This window comes from Trachypithecus francoisi, unplaced genomic scaffold (genome assembly GCF_009764315.1).
Source record: "Trachypithecus francoisi isolate TF-2019V2 unplaced genomic scaffold, Tfra_2.0 Lachesis_group17, whole genome shotgun sequence".
In the NCBI taxonomy this organism is placed as follows: domain Eukaryota; kingdom Metazoa; phylum Chordata; class Mammalia; order Primates; family Cercopithecidae; genus Trachypithecus; species Trachypithecus francoisi.
The window spans coordinates 71,085,909-71,102,455 of record NW_022681462.1 but is presented as its reverse complement, the minus strand read 5'-3'; the positions used below and the strand labels follow the sequence as shown (position 1 = coordinate 71,102,455).

At 40.8% G+C, this 16,547-nt stretch overlaps 1 protein-coding gene across 9 annotated transcripts in view; it reads right to left on the bottom strand.

Moving 5' to 3' along the window:
- Window positions 1-16,547, bottom strand: part of HEATR5B (HEAT repeat containing 5B) — a 118,523-nt gene that overhangs the window by 23,293 nt on the left and 78,683 nt on the right. For all 9 annotated transcript variants that reach the window (XR_004428394.1, XM_033176027.1, XM_033176033.1 and 6 more), the window contains 4 exons: window positions 15,531-15,599; window positions 9,854-10,033; window positions 3,350-3,587; window positions 1,805-2,059 (listed from right to left, as the gene is read on the bottom strand). Coding sequence is in view for 8 of the 9 variants with exons in the window: in XM_033176027.1 (XP_033031918.1) it covers window positions 1,805-2,059; window positions 3,350-3,587; window positions 9,854-10,033; window positions 15,531-15,599 (742 nt within the window). In the remaining variant the exon portion in view is untranslated. The remainder of the gene's footprint in view (window positions 1-1,804; window positions 2,060-3,349; window positions 3,588-9,853; window positions 10,034-15,530; window positions 15,600-16,547) is intronic.

Sequence of the window (16,547 nt, the reverse complement as noted above, 5' to 3'; positions counted from 1 at the left end):
TGTTTTTACAGATTACCTTAACGTATATTTATGTAATAATGCCTTAGAGTTCAAAATGGTTTCCAACTTAAGCAGCCAAGCTCAACACAAGGTTGTAGTTTTGCGATTAGGTTAATATTCAAATTAGCTATGTGTGAAACAAGGAATTCCCATGCCATCAGGTTGATTATGAAGATAATAAGTTTTTATTTCTAGGACTTTTAAAATAATACATTAAAAAAATAAATTTACAAACATTATAAAATTGCTTTTCATTAAATGGTAGCCAAATAATTTTTCATGTATACAAAGTTTTAAAATGGCAAGTTATAGAGGCACAATGGGTATCATAGGAAACAACTGCTTTTAATTTACATAAGGGCAAAGTTAATGTTTTGGAAGTTTTTCACATTTTCACTTATGAGACCTACTGATGAATCCCATAATTACACTTTATTGTGTTCCTTTTCAACCCCAGAAAACATAAGATCACCAAAAGCTTCATTACAATGTATAAATTCTTTTTTTTTTTTTTTTTTTGAGACAGAGTATCACTCTGTCACCCAGGCTGGAGTGCAGTGGCTGGATCTCAGCTCACTGCAAGCTCTGCCTCCCGAGTAGCTGGGACTACAGGCGCCTGCCACCTCGCCCGGCTAGTTTTTTGTATTTTTAGTAGAGACGGGGTTTCACTGTGTTAGCCAGGATGGTCTCAATCTCCTGACCTTGTGATCCGCCCGTCTCGGCCTCCCAAAGTGCTGGGATAACAGGCTTGAGCCATCGCGCCCGGCTACAATGTATAAATTCTTAAATGTTAAAAAAGCATCTATAGTCAGGCACAGTGGCTCACATCTGTAATCCCAGCACTTTGGGAGGCGGAGGTGGGCGGATCATCTGAGGTCAGAAGTTCGAGACCAGCCTGACCAACATGGAGAACCCCACCTCTACTAAAAATACAAAATCACCCAGGCGTGGTGATGCATGCCCATAATCCCAGCTATTTGGGAGGCTGAGACAGGAGAATCGCTTGAACCCAGGAGGTGGAGGTTGCGGTGAGCCGAGATCACGCCATTGCAATCCAGCCTGGGCAACAAGAGTGAAACTCTGTCTCAAAAACAAACAAACAAACAAACAAAAGCATCTATAAAGCAATTTTACATTAGGATTCACTGAAATCTGCTTAAACTTTTTTTTCTTAATAGGATAACTGGTTAAGTGCCAAGTAAAACGAAAACGAGTTGTTGAACAAAAAACATATTAAGTTTTTTTACTGAAAATTATTAGATACTGCTCTGTGAATGAACATGACAGCTAAGTAGTTTCAGTAGTTTTTAATAATTTAATTTTTAGGTTAAAAATTCAATTAACAATTTCTTTTTTTTTTTTTTTTTTTTGAGGTGGAGTCTCGCTCTGTCGCCCGGACTGGAGTGCAGTGGCCGGATCTCAGCTCACTGCAAGCTCTGCCTCCTGGGTTTACGCCATTCTCCTGCCTCAGCCTCCCTAGTAGCTGGGACTACAGGCGCCTGCCACCTCGCCCGGCTAGTTTTTGTATTTTTAGTAGAGACGGGGTTTCACCGTGTTAGCCAGGATGGTTTCGATCTCCTGACCTCGTGATCCACCCGTCTCGGCCTCCCAAAGTGCTGGGATTACAGGCTTGAGCCACCGCGCCCGGCTCAATTAACAATTTCTAAGGTGAGGTGAAAAATCCTTTCACTTTTCGTTCTCTGAACTGTGCTATACTGTACAATATCTTTCCATAGCTTTAAAATGAAAGATATTAATTTTCAGAAGTGATAAATCTTGAAATATATTAATATAACAGACCTACCTAAAATCAGATGCATTCTGTCTTTGTTAATTTCTGGCAAAGATTTAGCACTCCCCACTGCTCCTGATGCCTGGTTTAAACTGACAGATGTAGAACGTTTTTGTAAACCAAATATTGCTGCTGCTTCTGTAGACTCTGAGCACGTAAATCCTGTGCTATTTAACCAAAGTGCCACCGCATGGAGAATTGGGGCCCAGGAATTCCGATAGTGAAGTCTAGCTGTATCAATAGTTTCAGGGGTATAAAATGCTCCACCTGTAAAACAATCAAATCAATTAAAAACATTACCTTTTTTTTTTGAGAAGAAGTCTCGCTCTGCCGCCCAGGCTGGAGTGCAGTGGTGTGATCTTGGCTCACTGCAACCTCCTCCTGCTGGGTTCAAGCAATTCTCCTGCCTCAGTCTCCTGAGTAGCTAGGACTACAGGCATGCGCCACCACACCCAGCTAATTTTTTGTATTTTTAGTAGAGATGGGGTTTCACCATGCTGGCCAGGCTGGTCTCGAACTCTCGATTCACGCACCTCAGACTCCCAAAGTGCTGGGATTACAGGTGTGAGCCACTGCGCCCAGCCAAAACATTACTAATATAAATGTTTGCTCATTTATGAACCACTAACAAAAATACCTGTTACATACAAAAGAGAAATCTAGCCAAAGGGCTTCTCCTCTTTATAAAGTCACTGAAAGTAACCCCTTTTCGGTAGCTGATGAACTGGAATACCTGTCTCTTCCTCACTGATGCTAGTTTTCCAGCCTTTCCTCTGCTACTGCTGATTTCACTAAGTATTCTTACCTTTCCTTACCCTACTGTCACAGAATTTACCTCTTCATGGCTACCAGTGGCTCCTAACACCCTATCGTCTTCTCTTCCTACCATAACCAGGGAACTCCATTTCTTCCTTCTGTTTCTTTCTTCTTCTGCTAATCCTCTCCACCTCCTGTTGTTTCCACTACTAACACTGAGGACTTCCTCATCACTCCTTGCTGTTATGATGGATTAAGGAAGGAAAAAAGAGGGTAGGGGAAACTCCATTATTCTTATCATTAACATACAGGAAGGAGAAGGGGTTCTTCGAGTAGGAACTGATAACACACTTTCTAAACAGAAAAAAATGTTGATGATTTCTATACTGATTTCAATAAGAAAACTAAAGTACAATTTGCAAAGCACTTTAGGAACGTAATTTATTGGCACACTAGGAATCTGAAATAGAATATGAAAATACACACATTGAACAGTACAGCAATATACATCTATGGTTATGCATAATGACTTGTTATCCATAGCTATTGAGAATACCCTAGCTCACACAGCTATTATTGTAACAGTGCTTGCTAATATGTTTGCTTCAGCCAACAAAAAAGCTCTATGCTATATCTTCCATCTACAAATTCAATATACAGTACGTACTCTGAGACATCAAACTTAAGTCACAGAATTTAAAGTGTTACTATAGTAACTGTTGTTGCTAGCCTATACCGTCTCTATTTTGTTTAACTACTACTTTGAACTCCATAAAAGTAAACTCAGAATGTAACACTTACCATCTGGAGGAAGCTGACTAGAAAATTCAGCTGGTAAAGTCAAGAGTGCATAATCTTTTAATGCTGCTAACCACAGGCGACTGAGTGTTGGCAGCTCGGGTTGTACCAGTGTTATTAAACTATCTGGTGGCAGTTCATCGATGGTACCATAGTCGTCATCATCATCGTCAGTATTTTTAATTGCTCTTTTTGGTTTTGACTCTGCTTCCTTTTTAATATTCATAGCAACCACATATACCTAAGATGATATTTAGGAGGACAAAATAACAAGGCATAAGATAAAACAATAAGATATTTTAAGTTATTATAAAAATACAGTTAAATCATCAAAGATAACTGGGTACAGATATTAGAAAGTATATACTTTGGCCGGGCGCGGTGGCTCAAGCCTGTAATCCCAGCACTTTGGGAGGCCAAGACGGGTGGATCACGAGGCCAGGAGATCGAGACCATCCTGGCTAACATGGTGAAACCCCGTCTCTACTAAACATACAAAAAAACTAGCCGGGCGAAGTGGCGGGCGCCTGTAGTCCCAGCTACTCCGGAGGCTGAGGCAGGAGAATGGCGTAAACCCGGGAGGCGGAACTTGCAGTGAGCTGAGATCCGGCCACTGCACTCCAGCCCGGGCGACAGAGCAAGACTCCGTCTCAAAAAAAAAAAAAAAAAAAAAGTATATACTTTGGCCAGGTGCGGTGGCTCACGCCTGTAATCCTAGCATTTTGGGAGGCTGAGATGGGTGGATCACGAAGTCAAGAGATCGAGACCATTCTGGCCAACATAGTGAAACCCTGTCTCTATGAAAAATACAAAAATTAGCCGGGCGTGGTGGTGGGCACCTGTAGTCCCAGCTACTCCGGAGGCTGAGGCAGGGGAATCACTTCAACTCAGGAGGTGGAGGCTGCAGTAAGCCGAGATCGCCCCACTGCACTCCAGCCTGGCGACATAGTGAGATCCGTCTCAAAAAAAAAGAAAAAAAAAAAAAAAAGAAAAAAGAAAGTATATACTTAGATTGGGTATGGTGGCTCAAGCCTGTAATCCCAGCACTTAGAGAGGCTGAGAATCACTTGAAGCCACGAGGTCAAGACCAGCCTGGGCAATATAGCAAGACCCTATCTCTACAAAAAATAACAAAAATACTAGCCAGGCATGGTGGCACATGCCTGTAGTCCCAGCTACTTGGGAGGCTGAGGCAGAAGGATCGCTTGAGCCCAGGAGTTCAAGGTTCCAGTGAGCTATGATCATGCCACTGCACTTCAGCCTGGGTACCAGATTTGAGATCCTGTCTCAAAAAAAGAAAAAAAAAAAAAGTATATACAACTCCATGATTTCCTGATAAACACAAAAGAATAATTCCATTTGCTTTGGAGGTATTTTTCTTAAAAAACTGATCTGACTTCTGACTTCCTCTGATGGCATGTTCCTTGAGCAGGCTTCTCGGAGTTTTTTCTGGCTTCCCTCATTCTACTTGACAAAGCACCCCCCCACTTTTTTTTTTTTTTGCCACAGGGTATATAACTCTTTTTCTGCCTCCACCTTCCTAGACTTATTAGACAACCAGGCATTCAAAGTAAGCAGCTGAGAAGCGAAAAGAGACATCAGAAAGGATTTCCATAAATATCCTTCTGAACTCCTCCTTACACAGACCTTAAATGATATTTTGCAATCTAGCCTTTACAACAGATAGCCTGGCCAATATAATCTGCTAGTCACATACATATATCCTTTCTCTCTAGTTTGTGAGCCAAAAAGACATAAAAGCAACTTTCCTAAAATATAATTTCAAAGATTCTTCTTTGTTGAATCATATTTATTTTCCTTTGTTTTTATAATACATTTAGGCTTTGGCAACTGGCACATACAAAGCTGAATAGCGTATTAATGAGAAAACAAAAAACAAAGGAATGACAGCAAGCAAGAAAAGAATTATGCTAGATAAACATCTTGAGAAAACTGTCTTCCCTCCACAGTGTTATGTCCATTGTATCTAACGAGAAGCCTAAGTATGGTATCCATATAGGCACACGGCAAGTTTCTTGATGAGAAGCACTGTGTCTTACCCCTATTCCTACACTGAGCAGACTTATAGCACAGAGAAAATATACAGTAATTGACTAAATTCTAAAATAGGGACTTTGGCTCTCCAAAGTTACGAATATATCATAGTCATATCTTCTAGTGATTACACGCTTGTTTTCTCCCCTAAATTTGTTACAACACTTTTTTTTTTTTTTTTTTTTTAGATGGAGTGTCGATCTGTAATCCAGGCTGGAGTGCAGTGGCGTGATCTCAGCTCACTGCAACCTCCACCTCCCAGGTTCAAGTGATTCTCCTGTCTCAGACTCCCGGGTAGCTGGGATTACACACCACCACGCCCAACTAATTTTTGTATTTTTAGTAGAGTCAGGGTTTCACCATGTTGGCCAGGCTGGTCTCAAACTCCTGACCTCAGGTGATCCATCTTCCTCAGCCTCCCGAAGTGCCCAGCCACTAACATTTTTAAGAAAATGTCACGATAAGCACTCTTAAGTATATCCAGCCATTCACTCATCAAATCCTTACTAGGTAGGCACCTTTTGCCTTGAATTTGTTATTGTTCTAAGACTGGAAGCAAAAAAAAACCAAAAACAAATAATACATAGCTTTTGCTTTCCATGAATTCACAGGCTAATATTATAATGAGAGGAAAGTGAAAAAGTGCTTAAAAGAAGAAACTTTTAAATACTTGGTTTTAATTATTTATCTTCTATAAAGATAATCTTTTTAATTATTTATCTTCTAGTATACTCTACCCAGTGCGTAGGCAGTGTCTGGTACCTGATGAACACTCGGCAGTTTATGCAATGAATGCATGAATCTCAGGGAACATCACAGATAAACGCATCTTAGCCTTGGGAGTGTGAGAAAGGTGAGACAGTTTTTAAGGACAGAAGTTCACTTGCTCACAGGCAAAGATGGAAAGGGAGCTTACAGGCAGAGGGATAGCCAGAGCAAGAGCACAGAAATAGGAAACTGCATGGTAATCTAAGTAAAGAGCAAGTTTCTCATATAGACTGAGCACAGGTTATAAGCTGGAAGTAGTTGAAGTTTTTACTCTGCAGGCAATGGGGAAGCAAGGGTGTCACTGTAAGACTTTAAGGTCTATGTATGCATTTTTCCTCAACATAATTTTATTTTAATAATCATGCTATAAAAAGTTGGGAAAATAAGAGTTAAAAATGCCTCATAACCTCAATTTCTGGGTTTTTATATTCTATCTTTGTAAGTTGTAATTTTGTGTACAGAGATTCCGTATTTACTTTTTTTTTTTTTTTTTTTGAGATGGAGTCTCGCTCTGTTGCCCAGGCTGGAGTGCAGTGCCCGGATCTCAGCTCACTGCAAGCTCCGCCTCCCGGGTTTACACCATTCTCCTGCCTCAGCCTCCTGAGTAGCTGGGACTACAGGCGCCCGCCACCTCGCCCGGCTAATTTTTTGTATTTTTTACTAGAGACGGAGTTTCACCCGGTTACCCAGGATGGTCTCGATCTCCTGACCTCGTGATCCGCCCGTCTCGGCCTCCCAAAGTGCTGGGATTACAGGTTTGAGCCACCGCCCCCGGCCTCCGTATTTAGTTTTACTGATAAACATGTCACAGGGTTTTCTCATGTGAATACCAGTTTTCATAATCATTATTATTATTATTATTATTTTTTGAGACGGAGTCTCGCTCTGTCACCCAGGCTGGAGTGCAGTGGCCGGATCTCAGCTCACTGCAAGCTCCGCCTCCCAGGTTTACGCCATTCTCCTGCCTCAGCCTCCCGAGTAGCTGGGACTACAGGCGCCCGCCACCACACCCGGCTAGTTTTTTGTATTTTTTAGTAGAGATGGGGTTTCACCGGGTTAGCCAGGATGGTCTCGATCTCCTGACCTCGTGATCTGCCCGTCTTGGCCTCCCAAAGTGCTGGGATTACAGGCTTGAGCCACCGCGCCCAGCCCATAATCATTATTTTAATGACTTACAGTGGATGACCCATGATGTATCCACCAGTTTTCCCACAGTTGAAATTTTATATTTACTTCTCATTCTATACTTAGCATTGGGAATCTTAGAAAGATGAAATCCAGCTTTTGAAGACAAAAGACATTCATTTCTTCATGTTATAAATAATGTTGCAAGTAAACATTTTTGTAAACTTACCTCTTTTCCATATTTTGGATATTTTTCACTAGAATATAGGCCCAGAAATGGAATTACTGGGTCAGTGTTTACAAATATTTTTATGACTCTGAATAGACATTGCCAAATGCTTTCTAAAAAGGTTCTATATTTTACATTGCTACCTGCAATATATGAGAATATCTCTTTCAGATCTATTTTAAAATAAATTTTAGGCTTATTTTTCTTATAAATATTACACAAAAAAGGAAAAAAATCAGAAACATAAGCAAAATGAAAATTAAAACCACACATAATCCTACTACTCAGATACAATGCTGTTAACAGTCTAGACAGTTATGTAAACATACTCACAGTTTTTTATGTAATAATATGTGTGTGTGTGTGTGTGTGTGTGTGTATAATTTCTACCCCAAATTTTCTAGTCACTTAATATCATCTTTCAAGATCAAGAAATACATTTAGGTTACTTCCACTTTTTTGTGAATAATAACACCATAACAAATACCCTTGTAGCAGAACTTTTGTGCATATCCTTAAATATTCCTGAGAATAAAGTCGTCGACAAATGTGTGCAGTTTTTTAATTAATTAATTAATTTTTTTGAGACATAGTCTCACTCTTGTTGCCCAGGCTGGAGTGCAATGGCGCGATCTCAGCTCACTGCAAACCCTGCCTCCCAGGTTCAAGCAATTCTCCTGCCTTGCCTCCCAAGTAGCTGGGATTACAGGCATGCGCCACCATGCCAGGTTAATTTTCTATTTTTAGTGGAGACAGGGTTTCACCATGTTGGCCAGGCTGGTCTTAAACTCCTGACCTCAGGTGATCCACCTGCCTCAGTCTCCCAAAGTGCTGGGATTACAGGCGTGAGCCACTGTGCCTGGCCTATGTATGCAGTTTTAGAGGATGTACAGAGGAAGGTGCTGAAGATTCAAAGAGGAAGAGTTGACAGCACTGAGCTTCACACAGCCTCCTCCTCACCCTCATGCCTAACTGGTATCTCCTCCTATCTTCCACGTTTCAGTGTAAACATCGTTTTCTCCAAAAAGACTACTTCTGAGCCTCCAGTCTATTGTAAGTGCCTCTGCTATGTGTTTCAAAACACTTCGTATTTCTCCTATGATAATACTCCTTACCCTTTGTTGCATCTACTTGATTACCAGTTTGTGTTGCTCAGCAAATGTAGTATATCTCACCCCCGCACTCTCAACTGCTAACCTGACAGAGCTGAAGCTAAATAACACTTTGTTGAATGAATCAGAGGGTGGGAAGTAAGGGAATGAGAAAAGTTTAGTCTTAGATTAGCGGAAAAGCTTAAAATAATTATAATTCCAATAGTCTTCCCTTAAACGTGGTTTTACTTTCTGTGGTTTCAGTTACCTGTTGCTGAATAATACCACAAAAATAGGGAAGTGAGATACTGAGCTGGTAGAGGAAGGAATTAGTTACTTCAATACTGGAGGGCAGATGATAAGAATTCTATAGCAACTGGCAGAAGGAATTTAGAAAAGTGAATTTAAAACAACGTAATTATATATTTTTTAAAGTGACTGTGAGAATGAAAAAGGTAAAACTAGCTATTAAAAAACAAAATAAGCTGGGCACTGTGGTGCGTGCCTGCAGTCCCAGCTACTCGGAAGGCGGCGGCAGGAGGACTGTTTGGGCCCAGGAGTTCAAGCCCAGGCTGGACCACAAAGACCCTACCTTAAAAAAAAAAACAAACAAAACCCCTATGGCCTCAATATCAAGGTGGCAAGTCTCCTGAAATTTAATCAACGAAAAGATTTTTGGCATAAAATATTTTCTATTATTTATATTTTTGAGTTTTTCCTACCTAATTTCCTCATATTATGTAGGCCAGCCCTTCCTCAATACAGAGGTTTTCAGTAAACTGATTAACATATTTTCAAAAAGTATTCCATATCATGGGTTAATTTTTTTTTTCTTTCTTTTTTTTTTTTTGAGACAGAGTCTGGCTCTGTCGCCCAGGCTGGAGCGCAGTGGCCGGATCTCAGCTCACTGCAAGCTCTGCCTCCCGGGTTTAGGCCATTCTCCTGCCTCAGCCTCCCGAGTAGCTGGGACTACAGGCACCTGCCACCTCGCCCGGCTAATTTTTTGTATTTTTTAGTAGAGATAGGGTTTCACCGTATTAGCCAGGATGGTCTCCATCTCCTGACCTAGTGATCCGCCCGTCGTGGCCTCCCGAAGTGCTGGGATTACAGGCTTGAGCCACCGCGCCCGGCCGGTTAATTTTTAAAAAACAAAAATTTTTTTACCAACAGAAGTAGGGGAACATTTTCTCATGGATGAATAAATGGGTCAAAAACAATAGGTTACAGTTTAGTCATTACCTCTGCCCAAGCTTTGAGAACAGCCAGTTTTTCCATGGTTGTGGCGCTCTCTCGGTACAGCTGGCTGGAAGATCCTTTTCCAGCCTGAACTTTGTCCAGAGAAGAAACAAGAAGATTGTGTACTCGACGGAGATCATTGAGATCACTGACAACTCCACTTCCAATCCATGTACTACATACCTAGACAAAGAGAATTCAAAAACTTTTGTGTAAAAAAAATTAACACTGTATAAGAAAACGGAATAAATGATTTTTTTCCTAGCAGATAAAACACAAAAGAAAACCAAAGAAAGAAGTAAAATAAACTACCCAATGCTATGCTTTGATGATGATGATGATGGTGATGATTTTGAAATAGAGTCTCGCTCTGTCACCCAGGCTGGAGTGCAGTGACGCGATCTTGGGTCACTGCAAGCTCCGCCTCCCGGGTTCAAGCAATTCTCCTGCCTCAGCCTCCCAAGTAGCTGGGACTACAGGCGCCCACCACCACGCCTGGCTAATTTTTGTATTTTTAGTAGAGATGGGGTTTCATCATGTTAGCCAGGATGGTCTTGATCTGCTAACCTTGTGATCTGCCTGCCTCAGCCTCCCAAAGTGCTGGTATTACAGGCATATGCCACCGTGCCCAGCTGGTATTTTTATATCAATGGTAAGCACAGATTTTATTGTTCTCCTATGTAGAAAACAAAATAGGACTTACTTAACATGTTTCCACTGTGTACTTTAACAAAAATGTTAACAGAAATAATTTTCCACCCAGTTCAGTCTTGAGTAATTCTTCAACAAAATTTCTGCTTACCACAGGCAAAGGGTTATGCTAGCTGCTATGAAGGGGACTTAAAAAAAAAAGAAAAAAAAAAGAGGCTGGCTCACGCCTGTAATCCCAGCACTTTGGGAGGCCGAGTCAGGCAGATTACGAGGTCAGGAGATTGAGACCATCCTGGCCAACATGGTGAAACCCTGTCTCTACTAAAAATACAAAAATTAGCTGGGGGTGTGAGTGGTGGCACATGCCTGTAATCCCAGCTGCTCGGGAGGCTGAGGCAGGAGAATGGCTAGAACCAGGGAGCCAGAGGTTGCGGTGAGCCGAGATCACGCCACTGCACTCCAGCCTGGCGACAGAGCGAGACTCCATCTCAAAAAATAAAAAGGAAGAGGAAAAAAAAATCTAGTCCCTACCCTCAAGTAAGAAAACACAGATTGAATGAACACACGGGAATGTTTTACCACTGTAATACGACACTTAAAAACAGACAAGGGAGAGATTAATTCTAGCAGGAGAAATGGGAATGTTTAGGTGTTAAGGGGGTTTGTGTGTATAGACATAGGACAGTTACATGAGGAAGAAATGTGATTAGGAAAGTTAACTGGGATTAGATTAAGGTAAAATTTAAATTCCATGGAAAATGAATTCACACTCATTCTATAAGCAATTGTGAGTTTCTATGGCTTCTGGACAGGAGGATCATATTATTAGAATTGTGCTTTAGGAAAACTGTAAAAACACATCAGTACTTATGCGTAAGAAAAAATGTATATAGATAGTAAGTAATATGTTAAGTGTCTTCAACAATACCATAGAACAGAGAGGATATGGATCAAACTGGGAATGGAATAAAAAAGGAGAGGCATCTGAGACAGACTTGTAGTTAGAAATCCCAGGATATGGAAACCAATTAGCTATTTTAGGGGAAGGGTGAAGGGAGATACAAAAAGAGTAAGGAATCAACAATTGCCAAATGCTGATTGTTGAAGCTTCTGACTTGAATGGAAGGAAGGTGATACTACTGCTTTACGGGAATGACAGGGAACAAAGGAAACGAAGTGGAGATGAGAAGTGAGAGAGCATGATTTTAATTTTGAACATTTTTACATGCTGAGTTCAAAGTGCCACTAAGAGACTTGTGGAAAGATATTCAGCAGGCAATTAAAAACTTGGGTCTGGATTTCAGGAGCAAGTTCAAGGGTAATTACATAACCCTAGGAATTCCCACACAAAGGTGATAACTAAAGTATTATTAGTTAATTTTTTTTCAAGGACAGGTTTAAAAAAAAAAAAGCCTTAAAGCCAGACCAGATGGAATACAGTTACACTTAAGGGACAAGTAGAATAAGAATAAAGAAATTGAAAAGAAAACACCAGAAAAACAAAAGAAAAAGCAGGCAAGTGCGGTGCCAATGGAGCCAAGGGAAGAATTTCAGGAAGGAAGGGGTGGTCCCATAGTGTCAGCTTTATCAACAATAATTACATGCCCTTACTTTCTTATCTGAAATCCTTGGACCAAGATTTTTTTCAGAGTTCACAACTTTTGGGTAAAAGGTAATAAGGTACCTGAACGTCATTAAAGAATACACCTAGCAAGATGTGTGGCAGCACCCCATAATTAGCACATAGATATATCTGCAACAAAATGTATTACAAATCACAATAAGAAAGATTAACCAACCAGTGCTACAATCTCACTTAGCTTCACATCAGAGCCAAATGAGTACAAGTCAGCTCAGGTTTTGCTGCCAAATAAATGATAAAAAAAAAGCTTTTGGTTTTCACAGCATTTGGGTTTCAAATCATGGCTAATGGACTTGAGTTCCTACATTGAAAACATTTTAAAAGTTAAGAGTAAGTATTTATATCAAATTTTATTCTCAAAGAATTCAAAACTAATTTTAATAAAATTAATAAGGACATTTTTAACTGATTGTTACCAATTAAGGACATACTGATGGCAAAATTTAAAATGCCAGTCAAAACTGCTGAAAAATAATTAAATTTAAAGTGAAAAGAAATTAAATATGAATATGAAAAGAAAGAGTTGTTACTCCTAAGGAAACTAAAGAACATATGGGAAAGATTTGATAAATATTTCTGTGAAATTTGGTAGAAATATAAAAGTTGGGGAAAATTATAAAGATTAGGAATTTGGCACTAAGCTTTCTTTGCAAAAACCTAAGTACTTTCTTCACATTAAAGAATCAGAAACTAGGCCAGGCACGGTGGCTCATGCCTGTAATCCCAGCACTTTGGGAGGCCGAGGTGGGTGGATCACCTGAGGTCAGGAGTTAGAGACCAGCCTGGCCAACATGGCAAAACCCCATCTCTACTAAAAATACAAAAATTAGCTGGGCATAGTGGCACACACCTGTAATCCCAGCTACTTGGAAGGCTAAGGCAGAAGAATCACTTGAACCCGGGAGGTGGAGGTCACAGGGAGCCAAGATCACACCACCGCACTACAGCCTGGGCAACAAAGGGAGACTATGTCTCAAAAAAAAAAAAAAAAAAGAGCCAGGTGTGGTGGCTCACACATGTAATCCCAGCACTTTGGGAGGCTTGAGGTGAGTGGATCACCTGAGGCCATGAGCTCAAGACCAGCCTGGCCAACATGGTAAAACCCCATCTCTACTAAAAATACAAAAAATTAGTTGGGCATCGTGGCGTACACCTGTAATCCCAGCTACTCAGGAGGCTGAGACAGGAGAATCACTTGAACCTGGGAGGTGGAGGGTGCAGTGAGCCAAGATAAAGCCACAGTACTCCAGCCTGGACAACAAGAGCAAAACTTTATCTCAAAAAAAAAAAAAAAAAAAATCTGAAACTAGAATCACAGATAATGCATTATGGAGTTTGTTTATGAAGAAGGACAAAGTAGCACTGAATTAGTAAAATAATATTCAGAGAAAAGACTTTGCCCTACATCAAAAGACTGCTGAATGAATGTACATTTAAAAGTTTTATGCTGAAATGAAATATTTAAGTATGCATTATGTTCATGATCTGACCCTACTTTAAATAATTTTTGATTGATCCACTGATTACTGTACCCGGTTGTGTGACAACTGAGGGTCCTTCCTATAATCGAAGAGTTACCCTGATTTTAATGTTTCTTAACATGACATTTGTTCTAACAAACAGGCGAGGATATCATGTAGGCCAACTCCTTACTTTCCTTTAAGGAAAGAAAATTGTAACCTACAGTTTTACCTGTTAGGAAACCAGGTTTCCTCCCAGCAATAGAAGGAAAGGAGGTCACAAATTTAAGCCTGCCACTGGAAAAAAGGAAACTTCTTATAAAAAAACGCAGCTAGGGCCACAAAATAAATAAGTTTAAGGCAAATTCAATACTCACATACAAGATAAAATTCTAATAGCCTTTGCTTTTCTAATGATCAGGAGCATTGTAGGAGATTTTGTCTGCTTAAATGCTGTGCTCTGAAACATAATCACGATACACTTATTTACATATGGACAGTAATTTTTTGATATTTGTGTGGCAGTATCCCAAACCAAATTACCTAGTCGAACTTGAAGGTGTGCACCATGATCCAGAGACCTATCTCTTATCAGCAACGTTTCTTCTCTCTCTGGTCTCCTGTCAGTGAAAAGAGTTAATTTCTCTGAAGACTGCCTACCATTAAGGTTTCAGAGATATCAATCTCAAAACTGGAAGGAAGGGGCAAACTCGTATTCAGCTACAGAGAGAATAAAGTCAGAATTTTAAACCTATTACTGCAGAATCTTCTCTGCATAGAGGTTACATGAAGCTTGGCCATGGATTCTAAGCAAAAATGATGGACCACAGCACTGTACTCCAGAAAACTAGGAAGAAGAGAGTTGCTTCTCTTCTGTCTTTAGGTAAGCAGACAAATAACCTGATTTCCTAAAAGATTAGAGCTTAATACATGAATCCTTTTTCAAAATGAAGCATATGAAAAAGAGAAACTGATTAAAGGCATAAGAAAATACGCGTCTTTTGGGGGCTGGGAGCGGTGGCTCATGCCTATAATACCAGCACTTTGGGAGGCCAAGGCTGGTGGATCACAAGATCAGGAGTTTGAGACCAGCCTGACCAACATGTGAAACACTGTCTCTACTAAAAATACAAAAATTAGCTGGGTATAGTGGCGGGCACCTGTAATTCCAGCTACTCAGGAGGTTGAGGCAGGAGAACTGCTTGAACCCGGGAGGAGGAGGTTACAGTGAACCGAGTCACACGCCACTGCACTCCAGCCTGGGCGAGAGAGCGAGACTCAGCCTCCAAAAAAAAAAGAAAATGTGCCATTTTTTGGTGGTATTTTTTTGAGCCTCCTCAGATATAATAAGGTGAGAATAATTCCCTGGGATTAATTTTGCAATGAAATGTCTATATTGTGAAATTCTCTTTAGGATGATTTAATACCCACAAACTAGCAAAATTTTCATAATGTGTGGTCAAAAACAATGTTTCAACCACAATGTTTATTACCTAATTATTATTTCATCATTTCATACAGAATAAAAAGGAAAACTGCCACTGTTGTATTTCCAAGATAAAAATATTATTTCGTTTTGCTCTTTTTTTTTTGAGACAGGGTCTCGCTCTGCTGCCCAGGCTGGAGTGCAGTGGCGCCATCTTGGGTCATTGTAGCCTTGACCTCCCAGGCTCAAGATATCCTCCAACCTCAGCCTCCCGAGTAGCCTGGACTACAGGTGTATGTCACCATGCCCAGCTAATTTTTGTATTTTTTTGTAAAGATGGGGTTTCCCCATGATGCCCAGGCTGATCTCAAACGCCTGGGTTCAAGCAATCCTTCCATGTTTGTCTCTCAAATTTTTCTCTATTCTTTCACACAAATTAAATTCTAAGATATCTATGAATTTATAGAAGACAACTATACAAAGTCCCACTTTTCTCCTTACCTGGCAAGCTTTCGCTATTATATCTGATGGTGTATCTTGTGAAAAGGCTGGTCTTAGAGCAGCTCCCACCTAGAAAAATAAATAAAGCATTTTATTTTTTATTTTTATTTTTTGAGACAGGGTCTTTCTCTGTCACCCAGGTGGGAATGCAGTGGTGCGACCTTGGCTCATCGCAACCTCTGCCTCCCAGGCTCAAGCAATTCTCCTGCCTCAGCCTCCTGAGTAGCTGGGATTATAGGCGTGTGCCACTACCGCCAGGCTAATTTTTGTATTTTCAGTAGAGACAGGGTTTCACCATGTTGGCCTGGCTGGTCTTGAATGCCTGACCTCAAATGGTCCACCCTCCTCGGCCTCCGAAAGTGCTGGGATTCCAGGTGTGAGTCACTGCGCCTGGCCCAAGGCATTTTATTTTTAAAGGTGGCCGGGCGCGGTGGCTCAAGCCTGTAATCCCAGCACTTTGGGAGGCCGAGACGGGCGGATCACAAGGTCAGGAGATCGAGACCATCCTGGCTAACACGGTGAAACCCCCTCTCTACTAAAAAATACAAAACAATAGCCGGGCGCCTGTAGTCCCAGCTACTCGGGAGGCTGAGGCAGGAGAATGGCGTGAACCCAGGAGGCGGAGCTTGCAGTGAGCTGAGATCGCGCCACTGCACTCCAGCCTGGGCGACAGAGCGAGACTCTGTCTCAAAAAAAAAAAGAAAATTGCGTGTGCCTACAATTTGAGGGATTGCATTGGGAGTTATACCTGATATAAATGACGAATTGATGGGTGCTGACGAGTTGATGGGTGCAGCACACCAACATGGCACAAGTATACATATGTAACAAACCTGCATGTGACGCACATGTACCCTAGAACTTAAAGTATAATAAAAAAAAAAAAAAAAAAAAGGTAAGTAGTAAACGTTAAGCCTCTTGTGTGTTTGGAGATGAAAACACACAAAAACACTTCTATGTTCCTTTCCTTTTTATGACCTCTCCCTTATTTCTTTTCATTTATAATAAAATCAGTCA